This window comes from Somniosus microcephalus, chromosome 2 (genome assembly GCF_052327205.1).
Source record: "Somniosus microcephalus isolate GS21.2 chromosome 2, FLI_Smic_1.0, whole genome shotgun sequence".
NCBI lineage: Eukaryota > Metazoa > Chordata > Chondrichthyes > Squaliformes > Somniosidae > Somniosus > Somniosus microcephalus.
Window position 1 is genome coordinate 384,814,107 of NC_140988.1, and position 16,852 is coordinate 384,830,958.

At 54.9% G+C, this 16,852-nt stretch overlaps 1 protein-coding gene across 1 annotated transcript in view; it reads left to right on the forward strand.

Annotated features, from left to right (window-relative positions):
- The window catches only part of LOC147123828 (uncharacterized), a 260,646-nt gene extending 251,238 nt beyond the window's left edge, over positions 1–9,408 (forward strand). The window contains 6 exon segments of the mRNA XM_085976267.1: positions 3,941–4,362; positions 4,364–4,459; positions 4,462–4,535; positions 5,764–5,885; positions 6,764–6,885; positions 9,110–9,408. Of these exon segments, the coding sequence (XP_085832393.1) occupies positions 3,941–4,362; positions 4,364–4,459; positions 4,462–4,535; positions 5,764–5,885; positions 6,764–6,885; positions 9,110–9,178 (905 nt within the window). The 3' untranslated portion in view covers positions 9,179–9,408.
- Positions 9,409–16,852: the final 7,444 nt, after the last annotated feature.

The window sequence follows — 16,852 nt, forward strand, 5'->3', positions numbered from 1 at the left end:
TCTTCCCGCTTTCTGCGTCTTTTTAAAAAAAAAAAAAAAAAGTTGCTTTTAAAACACATACTGTTTTTTTAAAAAGTTAATTACTTTCTAAATCTTTTATCTAATCTCATTAATTTTCCTACCTTTCCCCCGTTTTTGCAGGCAGGCCTCGAAGCCTGGGCGTCTTTTGCCCAGCCACGCCCCGAGCTACGCACCGGCCATCCTGCTGGGCCCGATTCCGAACCAGCGGCCAGCCATCTTGGTAAAGGCTGGCTGGGCTCACTGCAAGCTCCTCGCGCTTGCAACCGCACGGCGCACGCGCACCTCACACAGAGCGCGGCCAGAGGGAAGCGAGCGGGGGGGGCGGGGCTCGGGAGGGGAGGGGGAGCGGAGAGGGTTACCCCGGCAAACCGGGCTCGCCAGCCACAATCGGCCGTCTCAAGCCGCTCAAGGTCCAGGCCCGGTCCCGGAGATCGTGAGGCAGAGAGGGGAGGAGGGTTACCAAGGCAACCGGGGCCCGGCCAGCCGCAATCGGCCGTCTCAAGCCGCCTCAGGCCCGGGCTCACCGGGGCGCTGCGCTCGGCATGTCAGTGCGTGGGGCGGCGCGGAGCCATCGCCGGCAGAGGGGGAGAGGGTCTGCTGGCTCCCCCCGTCCCTTTCTCCCCCCCGCTCCTTCCCCCACCCCTCCTTCCCTTCCCTCCCCCCTCCCCTTCCTTCCCCCCCTCACCCCATCCCTTCCCCCCTCCACCTCCCCTCTTCCCCTTCCCTCCCCCCCTCCCCTATCTCCCCCCCCCCCACTATCTCCCCCCCTCCCGTCCCCTTCCTCCCACCCCCACCCCTTGCTCTCGCCTCCCCCCTCTCTCTTCCCCCCCCAGTCGCGCTCTCTCTTTCCCCCCCCCGTCGTGCGCTCTCTTTTCCCCCCCCCCCCCCCGTCGCGCGCTCTCTTTCCCCCCCCCCCCCGTCGCGCGCTCTCTTCCCCCCCCCCCCCGTCGCGCGCTCTCTCTTTCCCCCCCCCCCCGTCGCGCGCTCTCTTTCCCCCCCCCGTCGCGCGCTCTCTTTCCCCCCCCCCGTCGCGCGCTCTCTTTCCCCCCCCCCCCGTCGCGCGCTCTCTTCCCCCCCCCCCGTCGCGCGCTCTCTTCCCCCCCCCCCGTCGCGCGCATCTCTTCCCCCCCCCCCGTCGCGCGCTCTCTTCCTCCCCCCCCCCCCCCCCCCCGTCGCGCGCTCTCTCCCCCCCCCCCCCCCCCGCCGTCGCGCGCTCTCTCTTCCCCCCCCCCCCCCCCGTCGCGCGCCTCTCTTCCCCCCCCCCCCGTCGCGCGCTCTCTTTCCCCCCCCCCCGTCGCGCGCTCTCTTTCCCCCCCCCCGTCGCGCGCTCTCTCTTTCCCCCCCCGTCGCGCGCTCTCTTTCCCCCCCCCGTCGCGCGCTCTCTTTCCCCCCCCCGTCGCGCGCTCTCTTCCCCCCCCCCCCCCCGGCGCGCTCTCTCTTCCCCCCCCCCCCCCCCCCGTCGCGCGCTCCTCTCCCCCCCCCCCCCCCGTCGCGCGCTCTCTTCCCCCCCCCCCCCCCCGTCGCGCGCTCTCTTCCCCCCCCCCCCCCCCCGTCGTGCGCATCTCTTCCCCCCCGTCGCGCGCTCTCTTCCCCCCCGTCGCGCGCGCTCTTCCCCCCCGTCGCGCGCAGGCTCTTCCCCCCGGTCGCGCGCGCTCTCCCCCCCCCCCGGTCGCGCGCGCTCTTCCCCCCCGGTCGCGCGCGCGCTCTTTCCCCCCCCGGTCGCGCGCGCTCTTCCCCCCCCGGTCGCGCGCGCTCTTCCCCCCCCGGTCGCGCGCGCTCTTCCCCCCCCGGTCGCTTGCGCGCCTCTTCCCCCCCCCGGTCCGCTGCGCGCTCTTCCCCCCCCCCGGTCGCGCGCTGCTCTTCCCCCACGGTCGCGCGCGCTCTTCCCCCCCCGGTCGCGCGCGCTCTTCCCCCCCCCCCCCCCCGGTCGCGCGCTCTTCCTCCCCCCCCCCCCCCCCCCCCCCCCGGGTCGCGCGCGCTCTCTCCCCCCCCCCCCCCCCCGGTCGCGCTCGCTCTCCCCCCCCCCCCCCCCCGGTCGCTGCGCGCTCTTCCCCCCCCCCCCCGGTCGCGCCGCTCTCCTTCCCCCCCCCCCCCCCCCCCCCCGGTCGCGCGCTCTCCCCCCCCCCCCCCCCCCGTCGCGCGCTCTCTTCCCCCCCCCCCCCGTCGCGCGCTCTCTTTCCCCCCCCCCCCCCCCGTCGTGCGCTCTCTTCCCCCCCCGTCGCGCGCTCTCTTCCCCCCCGTTGCGCGGCGCTCTTCCCCCCGGTCGCGCGCGCTCTCCCCCCCCCGGTCGCGCGCGCTCTTCCCCCCCCCCGGTCGCGCGCGCTCTTCCCCCCCCCGGTCGCGCGCTGCTCTTCCCCCCCCCGGTCGCGCGCGCTCTTCCCCCCCCCCGGTCGCAGCGCGCGCTCTTTCCCCCCCCCCGGTTCGCTGCGCGCTCTTCCCACCCCGGTCGCGCGCGCTCTTCCCCGTCGCGGCGCTCTTCCCCCCCCCCCGGTCGCGCGCTCTCTCCCCCCCCCCCCCCCCCGGGTCGCGCGTGCTCTCTCCCCCCCCCCCCCGGTCGCGCGCGCTCTTCCCCCCCCCCCCCGGTCGCGCGCTCTCTTTCCCCCCCCACCCCCCCCCCCCGGTCGCACGCGCTCTCCCCCCCCCCCCCCCCCCCCCGGTCGCGCTCGCTCGCTCTCTTCCAACAACAACATGCCCTCAAAAACCCTCGGCACCGCCGGGCACTTCAGCTAGTATTATATAAAGGATATAGAGGCACTGGAGAAGGTGCAAAAAAGATTTACTAGAATGATACCAGAACCTCTCAGTTCTGGTATCAGGAAAGATGAAACAGGCGGGGGCTCTGTTCTCTAGAAAATGGGAAAACTGAGGGGTGACCTGATAGAGGACTTTAAGATTCTGAAAAGGTTCGATGGGTAGACGTGGAGAAGGTGTTTCCACTAGCTGGCGAGAGCAAAACTAGTGGTCATAAATATAAGATAGTCACTAATAAATCCAATATGGAATTGAGGAGAAACTTCTTTACCCAGAGAGTGGTGAGAATGTGGAACTCGCTACCACAGGGAGCGGTTGAGGAGAATAGTACAGATGCATTTAAAAGGAAGCTAGATAAACACATGAGGGAGAAAGGAATAGAAGGATATGCTGATGGGGTGAGATGAAGAGGGGTGGGAGGAGGCTCATGTGGAGCATAAACACCGGCATAGACTAATTGGGCTGAATGGCCTGTTTCTGTGCTGTAAATACTATCTAACTATTGTAAAATACCAAGATAATTACAAGAATTAATACAACCGCTTGCACTATTACAAAGCACATGGAGATTATTCAGTACCACGGTCCCCACATTATGGACCAGTTCCCACCGCTCGTGATCCCCTCGCTATTCTACTTGTCACTCAGCTGCCTCATTGTCCTGAAGCGTATACTGGTCTAATCTATATCTCACACCAGAGGCACAGGAACGGAGAGTTTGGGAGGGGAGATTGGAGCAGGTTACAGAGAGAGATAGAGGGGGGCGAGATCAAGAAGGGATTTAAACACAATGAGATTATAACCCCCCAGTAGGGGCCACCACTCTAACCCCTGGGGTGTAGGAGGTGAGTGAAACTGCTTGCCACAGGTAGTCCAGGCGGGGCGGATAACTGAATTCAGGCCAGGAGCTCCAATGTAGGACACGGGTGATGGGGATCAGGATACGAGTGGCAGAGCTTCGGATGAGCTGAAGTTTACAGATAGTGGGAGGCGCCGGCCAGAAGAGGGTTGGTACCATTAGTAAACACGCCCCCATCCTGAGAAGGGATAAAATGTGGAGATACGGCAATTGACCAGTTGGGCGGAATGGCTTGTTTCTGTGCTGTAGACTCGATGTAACTCGATGAGATCACACTAGCTCAGTAATCGTATGTGTGTCTCACAGCAGGTGAAGCACCAACAAAGGTGGCAGAGACGGCGGAGGCGAAATCTAAATCTGAGCCCCGTCCCCAGCCCGACTCCCAGCCCCCGTCCAAGGCAGCTGTGAAGGAGGAGCCTATGGAGACACAGTCGGAGACAGCGCAGGAGCAGCCACCTGAAACCCCCGTGGCGGAGCCCAGCAAAACCCCCGTGGCGGAGCCCAGCAAAACCCCCGTGGCGGAGCCCAGCAAAACCCCCGTGGCGGAGCCCAGCAAAACCCCCGTGGCGGAGCCCAGCAAAACCCCCGTGGCGGAGCCCAGCAAAACCCCCGTGGCGGAGCCCAGCAAAACCCCCGTGGCGGAGCCCAGCAAAACCCCCGTGGCGGAGCCCAGCAAAACCCCCGCGGCGGAGCCCAGCAAAGCCCCCACTGTCGCAGACTCGCAACAAGAAGGCCGAGGGAACCACAGCTGTCAAGAAAGAAGCAGCGCCCTCAGTGACTGGGGGCGGTGAGCCCACCGACAAAGTAGCGGGGACCCCTCCCAGGCAACCGGTCCCCCGGCCCCCAGAGCATTGCTCAGCTCCGCGGGAGACAACGCCAAATCTACGGGCCTGCAACAGCGGGCAGGGTGAGCACTTCCTACCACAGGGTGTTGGATTGAGGCGTCTCGACTGTTTAAACTATTTATTCACTGACCTCCTCTTCCCCCTCACTGTCCTGTGGACACCTTGCCAGGATACCGTCCCCTGGCACTGACGGGCTTCCCGCTCCCTGAGCACATGCACATTTTCCCTGAGATTAATTTAAATGGAAGTCTTGTCACTCACTGACCCAGGGGTGTCTCTCAGTACAGGTGTGGGTCTCACTGACCCCAGGGGGGTCTCTCAGTACAGCTGTGTGTCTCACTGACCCCAGGGGGGTCTCTCAGTACAGGTGTGTGTCTCACTGACCCCAGGGGGTGTGTCTCAGTACAGGTGTGTGTCTCACTGACCCCAGGGGTGTCTCTCAGTACAGCTGTGTGTCTCATTGACCCCAGGGGGGTCTCTCAGTACAGGTGTGTGTCTCACTGACCCCAGTGGTGTCTCTCAGTACAGCTGTGTGTCTCACTGACCCATGGGGAGTCTCTCAGTACAGGTGTGTATCTCACTGACCCCAGGGGTGTCTCTCAGTACAGCTGTGTGTCTCACTGACCCCAGGGGAGTCTCTCAGTACAGGTGTGTGTCTCACTGACCCCAGGGGTGTCTCTCAGTACAGGTGTGTGTCACACTGACCCCAGGGGTGTCTCTCAGTACAGGTGTGTGTCACACTGACCCCAGGGGTGTCTCTCAGTACAGGTGTGTGTCTCACTGACCCCAGGGGTGTGTCTCAGTACAGCTGTGTGTCTCACTGACCCCAGGGGTGTCTCTCAGTACAGGTGTTGTGTCTCACTGACCCCAGGGGTGTGTCTCAGTACAGCTGTGTGTCTCACTGACCCCAGGGGTGTCTCTCAGTACAGGTGTGTGTCTCACTGACCCCAGGGGGGGGGTCTCAGTACACGTGTGTGTCTCACTGACCCCGGGGGGGGGGGGTCTCAGTACAGGTGTGTGTCTCACTGACCCCAGGGGGGTCTCTCAGTACAGGTGTGTGTCTCACTGACCCCGGGGGTTGTCTCAGTGTCACTGACCGTGAAGCCTGATCCCAGGTAAAGGGGATGAGCTACGAGACGAGACCAGTGAATCTCGTTAATTGTGCGTTTCACTGAGGCATTTAAAAGGGTGCAGCTAAACCCAGAATCTCACTTCACCGGCCCATGTTCTTGTTAAATGAATTGAACTTATGGCTTTTTAGCCATGCTAATGCATTGTATTTTAAATAGATGCGAAGTTGAGGAGAGAGCCTGCGTCCGAGGTGGAACCTGAAGCAAAGCGGTCGAGGTTAACTGGGCCGAACCTTGCTGAGTTAAAGATGCCGCCTTATAAGCCCAACAGCCCTATTGGTGAGTCCAGCGCAACACTGCTGCAGACAGCGTTCAGCTCCGATTTACAGCAACTTTAGACGCCAAAAGTACTCCAGACTTGTAAATATCGAACGCTCTGTGCTGATAGAGAGGCGCACCAGTGAGTGTTGAGAGGGTCCTCCCCCTGGGTCTGGGGCTGGGGTGTGGGGCCTGTCTCTCTCTCTTTACACCCTGCTCTCTCTCTTTATACCCTGCTCTCTCTCTCTTTCTCTTTACATCTCTGTCTCTCTCTCTCTCCACTTTCAATTCAATTCAAATCGCTTTATTGGCATGACAAGGTACATCTTATGTTGCCAAAGCATCGAAAAACATTCATGGTTGTATACAAAAATACAGATCTATCCATACAGTGTATAAACAGATATATCCCCTGAGTGTATAAATATACATTCATATAATTTGTATATACTCTTTTCTTATATTTAGTGGTTGTCCCTCTGTTTATGGCAAGCTGTAACATAGTGTGCCGCTAAGGTTACACAATTTCTCTCTTCCCCTAGTAGGTATGGGAGTTTTTGGTCGTCATTCAAATTTCTGAATTCCGGGCATATTTTTGTGACCCTGCTCTCCTCTCTCTCTCTCTCCCCTGCGCTATGAGGGAGTCGGCGGGGGGTGGGTGCTGGTGTAGGGCCGAGTGTGTGCCTGGAGGCAGGGAGTGCGAGTGAGGGGCAGCCAGTGCACGTGCAGTGTGCGTCACACACAAGTGTGCAGAGGAAAGGCTGGAGGGGGGGACTGTGCATTGTTCAGGAGGAGCTCGGGGGCTAGATTAATTTAAAAGTTGCATCTTCGAGCCTGCCCTCGGCCCACTGTAGAGGGAAGCACTTGAATCACCGCTAACTCTTGTTCTCTCTCTGTAGGCGTTGACTTTATTGTTCCAAAGACCGGTTACTTCTGTCAGATTTGTTCTCTGTTTTACACGAATGAAGACACAGCCAAGGTGACTCACTGCGGCACTGTGCTGCACTACAAGAATATGGAGGTAAGGGCTGTACCTCAGTACTGTTGGTGTGTCCAGGAGCGCGCGCTTCAGGCCTCAACAACAGCGTCGAAGAGTGCATCAAAGCCCGTAACCCAGGCTGGGGCTGCCTTGCTGACCACACACCACATACTGTATCGAGTGTGGATTAGGTGAGGTTTTACTGCTGAAGTGAGCAGTAATTGGGCTCCGTGGGTGGGATGGGAAAAAGACTGTAAACTCCGATAGGCCTTTTTTCCCCCTCTTACTCTGGGCAAGCGTTTAGTCTCCACTAACACTGCCCACGGCAAGAGCTCACGCGTGGGACCGTTCCAGCACTCCACAGTGTGGAGATCACAGGCCTGTGTTCCATCACTCCACAGTGTGGGGATCACAGGCCCGTGTTCCTGCACTCCACAGTGTGGAGATCACAGGCCCACGTTCCATCACTCCACAATGTGGGGGATCACAGGCCCACGTTCCACACTCCACATTGTGGGGGATCACAGGCCCACGTTCCAGCACTCCACAGTGTCGGGATCACAGGCCCACGTTCCATCACATCCACAGTGTGGGGATCACAGGCCCACGTTCCATCACTCCACAGTGTGGGGATCACAGGCCCACGTTCCATCACTCCACAATGTGGGGATCACAGGCCCACGTTCCATCACTCCACAGTGTGGGGATCACAGGCCCACGTTCCATCACTCCACAGTGTGGGGATCACAGGCCCACATTCCTGCACTCCACAGTGTGGGGATCACAGGCCTGCGCTCCAGCACTCCACAGTGTGGGGATCACAGGCCCACGTTCCACACTCCACAGTGTGGGGATCACAGGCCCACGTTCCAGCACTCCACAGTGACATTGTTGAGTGGCCATTGAGCAGAACATTGGTTGGGGCAACAGAAAGTTACTGGGTCTAGACTTACACCAGTGATCTCCTGTGGTGTTGTTCACAATATGTCGTATGGAACTGTTTTGTAAAGACACATGCGTGACCCAATGATGCAGAAAGTATTGTTCCGCTGGCAAGGTGGAGCTGGTCTCCTTTTGAGGCCAGAAATTCTAATTGTTGAATCACAGTTTAATTGATCGAGGGAACTGTGGCGGGTTGAGTCAGTCAGAGTCTAATTGGTGAGGGAACCGTGGCGGGTTGGGTCAGTCAGAGTTCAATTGATCGAGGGAACCGTGGCGAGTTGGGTCAGTCAGAGTTTACTTGGTGAGGGAACCGTGGCGAGTTGGGTCAGTCAGAGTTTACTTGGTGAGGGAACCGTGGCGGGTTGGGCCAGTCAGCGTTTAATTGGTGAGGGAACCGTGGCGGGTTGGGTCAGTCAGAGTTTAATTGATCGAGGGAACCGTGGCGGGTTGGGTCAGTCAGAGTCTAATTGGTGAGGGAACCGTGACGGGTTGGGTCAGTCAGAGTCTAATTGGTGAGGGAACCGTGGCGGGTTGGGTCAGTCAGAGTCTAATTGGTGAGGGAACCGTGACGGGTTGGGTCAGTCAGAGTCTAATTGGTGAGGGAACCGTGACGGGTTGGGTCAGTCAGAGTCTAATTGGTGAGGGAACAGTGACGGGTTGGGTCAGTCAGAGTCTAATTGATGAGAGAACCGTGACGGGTTGGGTCAGTCAGAGTCTAATTGATGAGGGAACCGTGGCGAGTTGGGTCAGTCAGAGTTTAATTGGTGAGAGAACCGTGGCGGGTTGGGTCAGTCAGAGTTTAATTGGTGAGGGAACCGTGACGCGTTGGGTCAGTCAGAGTCTAATTGATCGAGGGAACCATGGCGGGTTGGGTCAGTCAGAGTCTAATTGATGAGGGAACCGTGACGGGTTGGGTCAGTCAGAGTTTAATTGGTGAGAGAACCGTGACGGGTTGGGTCAGTCAGAGCCTAATTGGTGAGGGAACCGTGACGGGTTGGGTCAGTCAGAATCTAATTGGTGAGGGAACTGTGCTGAGATTGGTCAGTCAGAGTTTAATTGATCGAGGTATTCGCTGCTGATGGGGGAGTTTCTCTATATACCAAATCGCAAGCCTTCTTGGAAGAAAATTGCTTTATGAGCCAATCAGTGGCAAAAAGTCTGCCTGTAATTCAGTGTAATCGACGTAATGTGCTCCTGAGTATGACCGATCAGGAATTGCACATAAGGTGGACTTTATATAAGAAATGAATAGTCCGTGATGGTCTTCAACAGGTTCAGCAAACTCTCCGACAGAAACGTGAAATCTATTTGTATTAATTTACAGAAATACGTGACACAGCGACAAGAGGAGCTTCGAAAGCAGCAGGAACGCACGGCCAAACAAGACAAGTGACACTCGCCCCACTCTACCTTTAGTCAGTATATTTTGGGTCCAAGTGTTCCCCTTCTCTTATTTTAGTGGTTTAACTAGGCGGTTACAACATTGTACAAATGACCTTTCCACAGCTGTAACGATTATGGAAACTGTTTGTTTTGGGTTAATATTGTTGTCTTGTGTTTTTACATAAATTGTTGTAACAATTGCCGATTCAATAATTCAATTAAAGATTATGTTCTAGACAAGCTGTGTTTGTTTTTAATTCTTTCCCACCCCCTCGCTATGTATAGCAGTACTGTATATACAGCCCCAGCCTCTGGCCATCTAGCACACATATCTATACAAAGTCTTGTGTATGACACTCCCTGCAAATTTTCTCACCAGATTTTATTGATAAACACCCCTATTATAAAAGCTGACTCACTGAGTGCTGTCACAGATCAACTGGTATATATAAGAACACACGGACACTGGCTAAAGGACTCCTGAACTTTTTACATGATAAATTATAGCAACAGGAGGCTATTCAGCCCTTCAATTAGATCATGGCTGATCTGTACCTCAACTCGATAAGAACATAAGAAATAGGAGCAGGAGTTGGCCATTCGGCCCCTCGAGCCTGCTCCACCACTTAATAAGATCATGGCTGATCTTCTACCTCAACTCCACTCTCCCGCCCTATCCCCATATTCCTTGATTCCCTAAATATCAAAAAATCTATCGATCTCTGTCTTGAATATACTCAACGACTGAGCCTCCACAGCCCTCTGGGGTAGAGAATTCCAAAGATTCACCACCCTCTGAGTGAAGAAATTTCTCCTCATCTCAGTCCTAAATGGCCGACCCCTTATTCTGAGACTGTGACCCCTGGTTCTAGACTCCCCAGCCAGGGGAAACATCCTCCCTGCATCTACCCTGTCAAGCCCTGTATGTTTCAATGAGATTCTCATTCTTCTAAACTCTAGAGAATATACCCCTAGTCTACTCAATCTCTCCTCATAGGACAATCCCCCCATCCCAGGAACCAGTCTGGTGAACCTTTGTTGCACTCCCTCTATGGTAAGTATATCCTTCCTTCGGTAAGGAGACCAAAAACTGTACCCAATACTCCAGGTGTGGTCTCACTTAATTGCAGTAAGACGACTTTACTCTTATACTCAAATCCTCTTGTAATAAGGACCATCATATAATTTGCTTTCCTAATTACTTTCTGATTCGTGTACAAGGACACCCAGGTCCCTCTGAACACCAACATTTCCCAATCTCTCCATCTTAAAAAATACTCTGCTTTTTTATTTTTCCTACCAAAGTGGATAACTTCACATTTCTCCACATTCTATTTGATTTGCCATGTTCTAGCCCACTCACTTAGCCTGTCTGTATCCCCTTGAAGCCTCTTTGCATCCTCCTCACAACTTACAGTCCCACCCAGCTTTGTATCATCAGCAAACTTGGATATATTACATTCGGCCCCCTCATCCAAATCATTGATGTAGACTGTGAATAGCTGAGGCCCAAGCCCTGATCCTTGCGGTACCCCACTAGTTACAGCCTGCCAAACCGAAAATGACCCGTTTATTCCTACTCTCGGTTTTCTGTCTGTTAACCAATCCTCCATCCATGCTAGTATATTACCCCAATCCCATGAACCCTGATCTTGTTCAATAACCTCTTGTGTGGCACCTTATCAAATGCCTTCTGAAAATCCAGATACACCACATCCACTGGTTCCCCCTTATCTATTTTGCTAGTTGCAACCTCAAAAATCTCTTAACAGATTTGTCAAACATGAGATCATGGCTGATCATCCAAATTCAGTACCCTGTCCCTGCCTTCTCCCCATATCCCTTGATCCCTTTAGCCTTAAGAAATATATCCAACTCTTTCTTGAATGTACTTAATGAACTGGCCTCCACCGCCCTCTGTGGCAGAGAATTCCACAGGTTCACCACTCTCTGGGTGAAGAAATTCCTCCTCATTTCAGTCCTAACTGGCTTACCTCTTATCCTTAGACTATGACCCCTGGTTCTGGACTCCCCGGCCATCAGAAACATCCTTCCTGCATCTAGTCTGTCCAGGCCTGACAGAATTTTATAAGTTTCAATGAGATCCCCTCTCAATCTTCTAAACTCCAGTGAGTATAAGCCCAATCGACACAATCTCTCCTCATACGTCATTCCTACCATCCCAGGTATCAGCCTGGTGAATCTTCGCTGCACTCCTTCCATGGCAAGAACGTCCTTCCTCAGATAAGGTGACCAAAACTGTACACAATACTCAAGGTGCGGTCTCACCAAAGCCCTGTACAACTGCAGCAAGACATCCTTGTTCTTGTACTCGAACCCTCTTGCTACGAAGGCCAACATACCATTTGCCTTCTTAACCGCCTGCTGCACCTGCATGCTTACCTTCAGCGACTGGTGCACAAGAACACCCAGGTCTCTTTGCACTTCCCCTTCTCCCAATCTATTGCCATTCAAATAATAATCTGCCTTCCTGTCGCATTCCGATAGGCGAACAGGAAATTGTCCACCTTGTGCTGCAGCGGAATGTTGTCATTGTACATAGCCTTTATTGCCGCCTTAAAGGTTTGTACGAACCTCTCAGCCAATCCATTTGTGGCTGGATGATACGGGGCGGATGTGTAATGCCTTACCCATTCTTTTTCAAGAACCTCCGGAACTCTTCGGACACAAACTGTGGTCCGTTGTCTAGGAGGGGGGGTGGGCTCAGAGGAAGAGACCAGGAAGCTCCAGAGCGATTTGGACAGACTGGGCGATTGGGCGGATAAATGGCAGATGCACTATAATGTGGACAAGTGCGAAGTTATCCACCTTGGGTGCAGGAACGGGAGGGCAAATTATTATTTAAATGGCAATAGATTGGGAGAGGGGGAAGTACAGAGAGACCTGGGTGTTCTTGTACACCAGTCACTGAAGGCGAGCATGCAGGTGCAACAGGCGGTCAAGAAGGCAAACGGTATGCTGGCCTTCATAGCAAAAGGGTTAGAATACAGGAACAGGGATACCTTGCTGCAGCTGTACAGGGCACTGGTGAGACCACACCTCGAGTACTGTGTACAGTTTTGGTCGCCTCATCTGAGGAAGGATGTTCTTGCCATGGAGGGGGTGCAGCGGCGATTCACCAGGCTGATACCAGGAATGGCGGGAATGACCTATGAGGAGAGACTATGTAGTTTAGGGATGTACACACTGGAGTTTAGAAGATTGAGAGGGGACCTCATAGAAGTGTATAAAATTCTGACAGGTCTAGACAGACTGGATGCAGAAGGAATGTTTCCCTTGGCGGGTGAGAACAGAACTAGAGGACATAATTTAAGGATAAGGGCTAAACCATTTAGGACAGAGATGAGGGGGAATTTCTTCACTCAGAGAGTGGTGAACCTGTGGAACTCATTGCCACAGAGGGCAGTGTACGCCAGCTCATTAAATATATTTAAGAGGGAATTAGATATATTTCTACGGGCAAAAGGGGTTAAGGGTTACGGAGAGAAGGCGGGGACGGGATACTGAATTAAAGGATCAGCCATGATCTCATCGAATGGCGGAGCAGGCACGAAGGGCCGAATGGCCTACTCCTGCTCCTATCTTCTATGTATCTATGTATCTATGTAAATCTGTTCTGGCAAACCATTCCTGGCAAAAATGGTCCGTAGGACTGCAATAGTTTTCTCCGTGGTGGTGGAGGACATTTTGATGACCTCAGGCCATTTCGAGTGCGCATCCACGGCTATTAAAAACATTGAGTCCATGAATGGACCAGCAAAATCAATATGCACCCGTTGCCATGGAGATGAGGGCCACTCCCATGGGTGTAGAGGGGCCTGTGGTGGTGCATTTTGGACTTTCTGGCATCCTGAGCAGCTCTTGGTCAGGTCCTCAATTTGTTTATCGATTCCTGGCCACCACACATAAGCCCTGGCTAGGCTTTTCATTTTTACCCCTCCCAGATGACCCTCATGAAGCTCATTGAGCACTCTATCCCTTAACTTGGGTGGAATTACCACTCGGGATCCACGCATCAAGGTCCCCCGGCACACTGACAGCTGTTCTCTCCTTGTCGAGAATGCTGGCAACAGTGAGTCGCCATGTGCTGGCCATCCCTTCACCGTCAAATCATATACCCGAGACAGTGTCGGGTCATTTCGGGTTTCCTTTTCGATACAAGCGTTAGTTACCGGTAGGTATTCAACTATAGTCGAATGGAATATTTCGACAGGATCCACTGCTGGTGCTTCCTCCGCAGTAGGCAGTGGCAGGCGTGATAGCCCATCAGCATTTCCATGCTGTTTCGTGCCCTTATATTCAATCTCATAGTGGTGCGCCCCTAGAAATGTGACCATCTTTGTAGTCGTTGCGCAGTCATCACTGGAACGCCCTTCTTCGGATTAAAAATGGAGACAAGAGGCTGGTGATCAGTCAGCAAGGTGAATTTCTGCCCGTGCAGATAGTGATTGAACTTTTTCACTCCCCACACTAGGCTGAGGGCCTCCGTCAATCTGGGCGTAGTTACGCTCGGCTGAGGTTAGTGATTGTGACGCAAAGGCTATTGGCCTCTCTGAGCCATCCGAGAATTTGTGTGACAGCACTGCTCCAATGCCGTAGGGTGACGCACCCCATGCCAACCGAATTGGTAATGCCGGGTTGTAATGGGCCAATACCTCTTTCGATGTGATTAGTGTTTTGCACTTCTGGAAAGCTCGTCTACATTCGTCACTCCACTTCCATGGCACCCCAGTTTGCAGTAGGGTGTTCAGTGGGTGTAGTATTACATAAGAACATGAGAAATAGGAGCAGGAGTAGGCCAATCGGCCCCTCGAGCCTGCTCCGCCATTCAATAAGATCATGGCTGATCTGATCCTAACCGCCAATCCACTATCACAGAACCATCTCCTGAATCTAACAGAATTAGACACACGAAATAGGAGCAGGATCAGGCTACACGGCCCCTGGGCCCGCTCCGCTACCCACAGGGCCATGACCGATCCGAACCTAGACTCGTCCAAATTCCTGCCCGCTCCCCGTAACCCTTAATTCCCTTTACTTCTAGGAAACTGTCTATTTCTGTTTTAAATTTATGTAATGATGTAGCTTCTACAGCTTTTTGGGGCAGCATATTCCACGGACCTACCACCCTCTGAGTGAAGTAGTTCCTCCTCATCTCAGTTTTGAAAGAGCAGCCCCTTATTCTAAGACTATGCCCCCTAGTTCTAGTTTCACCCATCATCGGGAACATCCTCCCCGCATCCACCCGATCCAATTCCTTCACAATCTTATATGTTTCAATAAGATCGCCTTATTGTAGACAAATTCGGCAAGAACTTATGGTAGTAGTTTACCAGCCCGAGGAACGACCTCAGTTGTGACACATTTTCCGGTGCTGGAGCCTTGACTACTGCCTCAATCTTCTCTGGGGACTTATGTAACCCCTCTTTATCGATAACGTGGCCACAATACGAGATCTGTTTTCTAAAAAACTCGCATTTGGGGCGGTTAGCTCGGAGCCCATATTCCTGCAATCTAGTGAGCACCTGCTCCAGGTTGGCAAGGTGATCACTGTCATTTTCGCCCGTGACCAGGATGTCGTCCAAATAACACTGGGTCCCTGGGATCCCTTGCAGGACTTGTTCCATTGCCCTCTGCCAAATAGCCGGAGCTGATGCTACCCCGAATACCAGCCGGTTGTATTGGTAGAGACCTTTATGGGTGTTGATTGTGAGGTTTTTTGATGCTTCTTCTACCTCCATTTGCAGATACGCCTGTGCCAGATCAATCTTAGTGAAGCGTTTCCCTCCAGATAGCGAGGCGAAAATATCTTCAATCCGCGGAAGTGGATATTGTACGGTGTGAAGGACCGGGTTCACTGTTACCTTAAAGTCCCCACAGATGCGAACCTTCCTTGGTTCCCCAGGCGTGCTGCTCAACGACTTTTTCATCACAGGGACGATGGGTGTAGCCCACTCGCTCCAGTCTACTTGGACAGTACACCTGAACGTTCCAGACTCTCCAGCTCTGCTTCGATGGCTGGGCGGATCGCATAAGGTACCGGTCTGGCCTTAAAAAATTTTGGGCTTGCGTTTTCTTCAATTTTAATCGTCGCTGTCGTGCCTTTTAGTGTTCCAAGTCCTTGCTGGAACACTTCTTTCGCGTCAGTTAGGATCTTTGACAGTCGCCCAGGTGTGACGTCGTCATCCTTTTTGTCAGCCGCAGTCAGTGCCTGTATGGAATGCCAATCCAGTTGTATTTTCCGGATCCATTCACGTCCCAGTAATGGTGGCCCTCCATCTTGCAATACATACAGGTCTAGTTTTGGTGTTTCCTTACCGTTGTGGCGTTGGGGAAACACTGTGTGTATGTAGATAAACCTGTATAATCCCCTTTTAACTGCTGTATTCCCCTCCCCCCGCAAGACAGTTGCAAGCTGAGAGGAATAAGGCATGTTCAGACTTGCCTGCTGCTGAGAGAAGGAAAACCAATCAGGTTCCAGCAGGTGACCAATCCGTGAGTCATCACAGGTTCGCAGGCTGTACGAATTCAGTACTGTATTGTGAGAGTTGGAGTAAAGACCTATTTCTTGTAGCTCGCTGTGTTGCCTATTTCTTTACGCGGGAGACTGTAGTCTCCCACATTGGTGACCCCGAATGTCGGCGGCCGAAGCCCCCGACTCACGTAGCCCTACAGAGGCCGGCAACGACCCGACGGCAACCAGCAGCAACCCGATGTCGGCCGGCACCGTGTCCTTGAAGCTCCCCACCTTCTGGGAACACCAAGCACCGGCTTGGTTCGCGCACACGGAGGCCCAATTCACCCTTCGCAGGGTTCAAGACGATGAAGAAAGGTACCTCCACGTAGTCTCAGCATTAGCAAGCTCCACCGCCACCGAAGTTCTCGACCTGCTGGGGAACCCACCACAGACCGGCAAGTACTCAACCATTAAGGGCCGCTTGCTGCAGGCTTACGGCCTGTCCGGGGAGGGGAGGGCCCGCAGGCTTCTTTCACTACCAGGCCTCGGCGACTCTACCCCGACCCAGTTGATGAGCCGGATGCTTGCGCTCCTGGGCTCTGAACCGCAGTGCTTCTTGTTTCAGGCCCTTTTCCTCAGCCTGCTTCCTCAGCAGGTACAGACTGCCCTCGCGGGGCCCCCGATCACGGACTGCGTACAACTGGCAGCCGCCGCGGTCAAAGTCTTCACAGTCGCCCAACTCGGCTGTGCAGCCGCGAGGCTCCCCGACACCATCGAGCGCGCGCCGCCACGCCAGGCCACAGAACTATGCTACTACCTCGCGCGTTTCGGCCACAAGGCCCAACGCTGCAGAGCACCCTGCTCTTTCGATCAAACCAAGATGGCCGCCCGGCCCAACACGCCAGCCCCGCGCCGCCGTCTAGGCCCACTCGACCGCACCCCCGCCGCCACGATGGCCATCGGCACCGCAGGTAAACTGCTGTACATAACCGACTCCCTTTCAGGGCGCAGATTCCTTTGTGACACCGGAGCCCAATGCAGCATAATTCCTGCCTCCCAGCTCGACATCCAGGCAGGCTGCAGCGGCCCACCCCTCGTGGCGGCAAATGGCGCAGCCATCGCTACTTTTGGAAAGCGACGGGCCGAGGTTTGTTTCAACGGCCAGCGATTTACGTGGGATTTCGTGACGGCCTCGGTGGCACATCC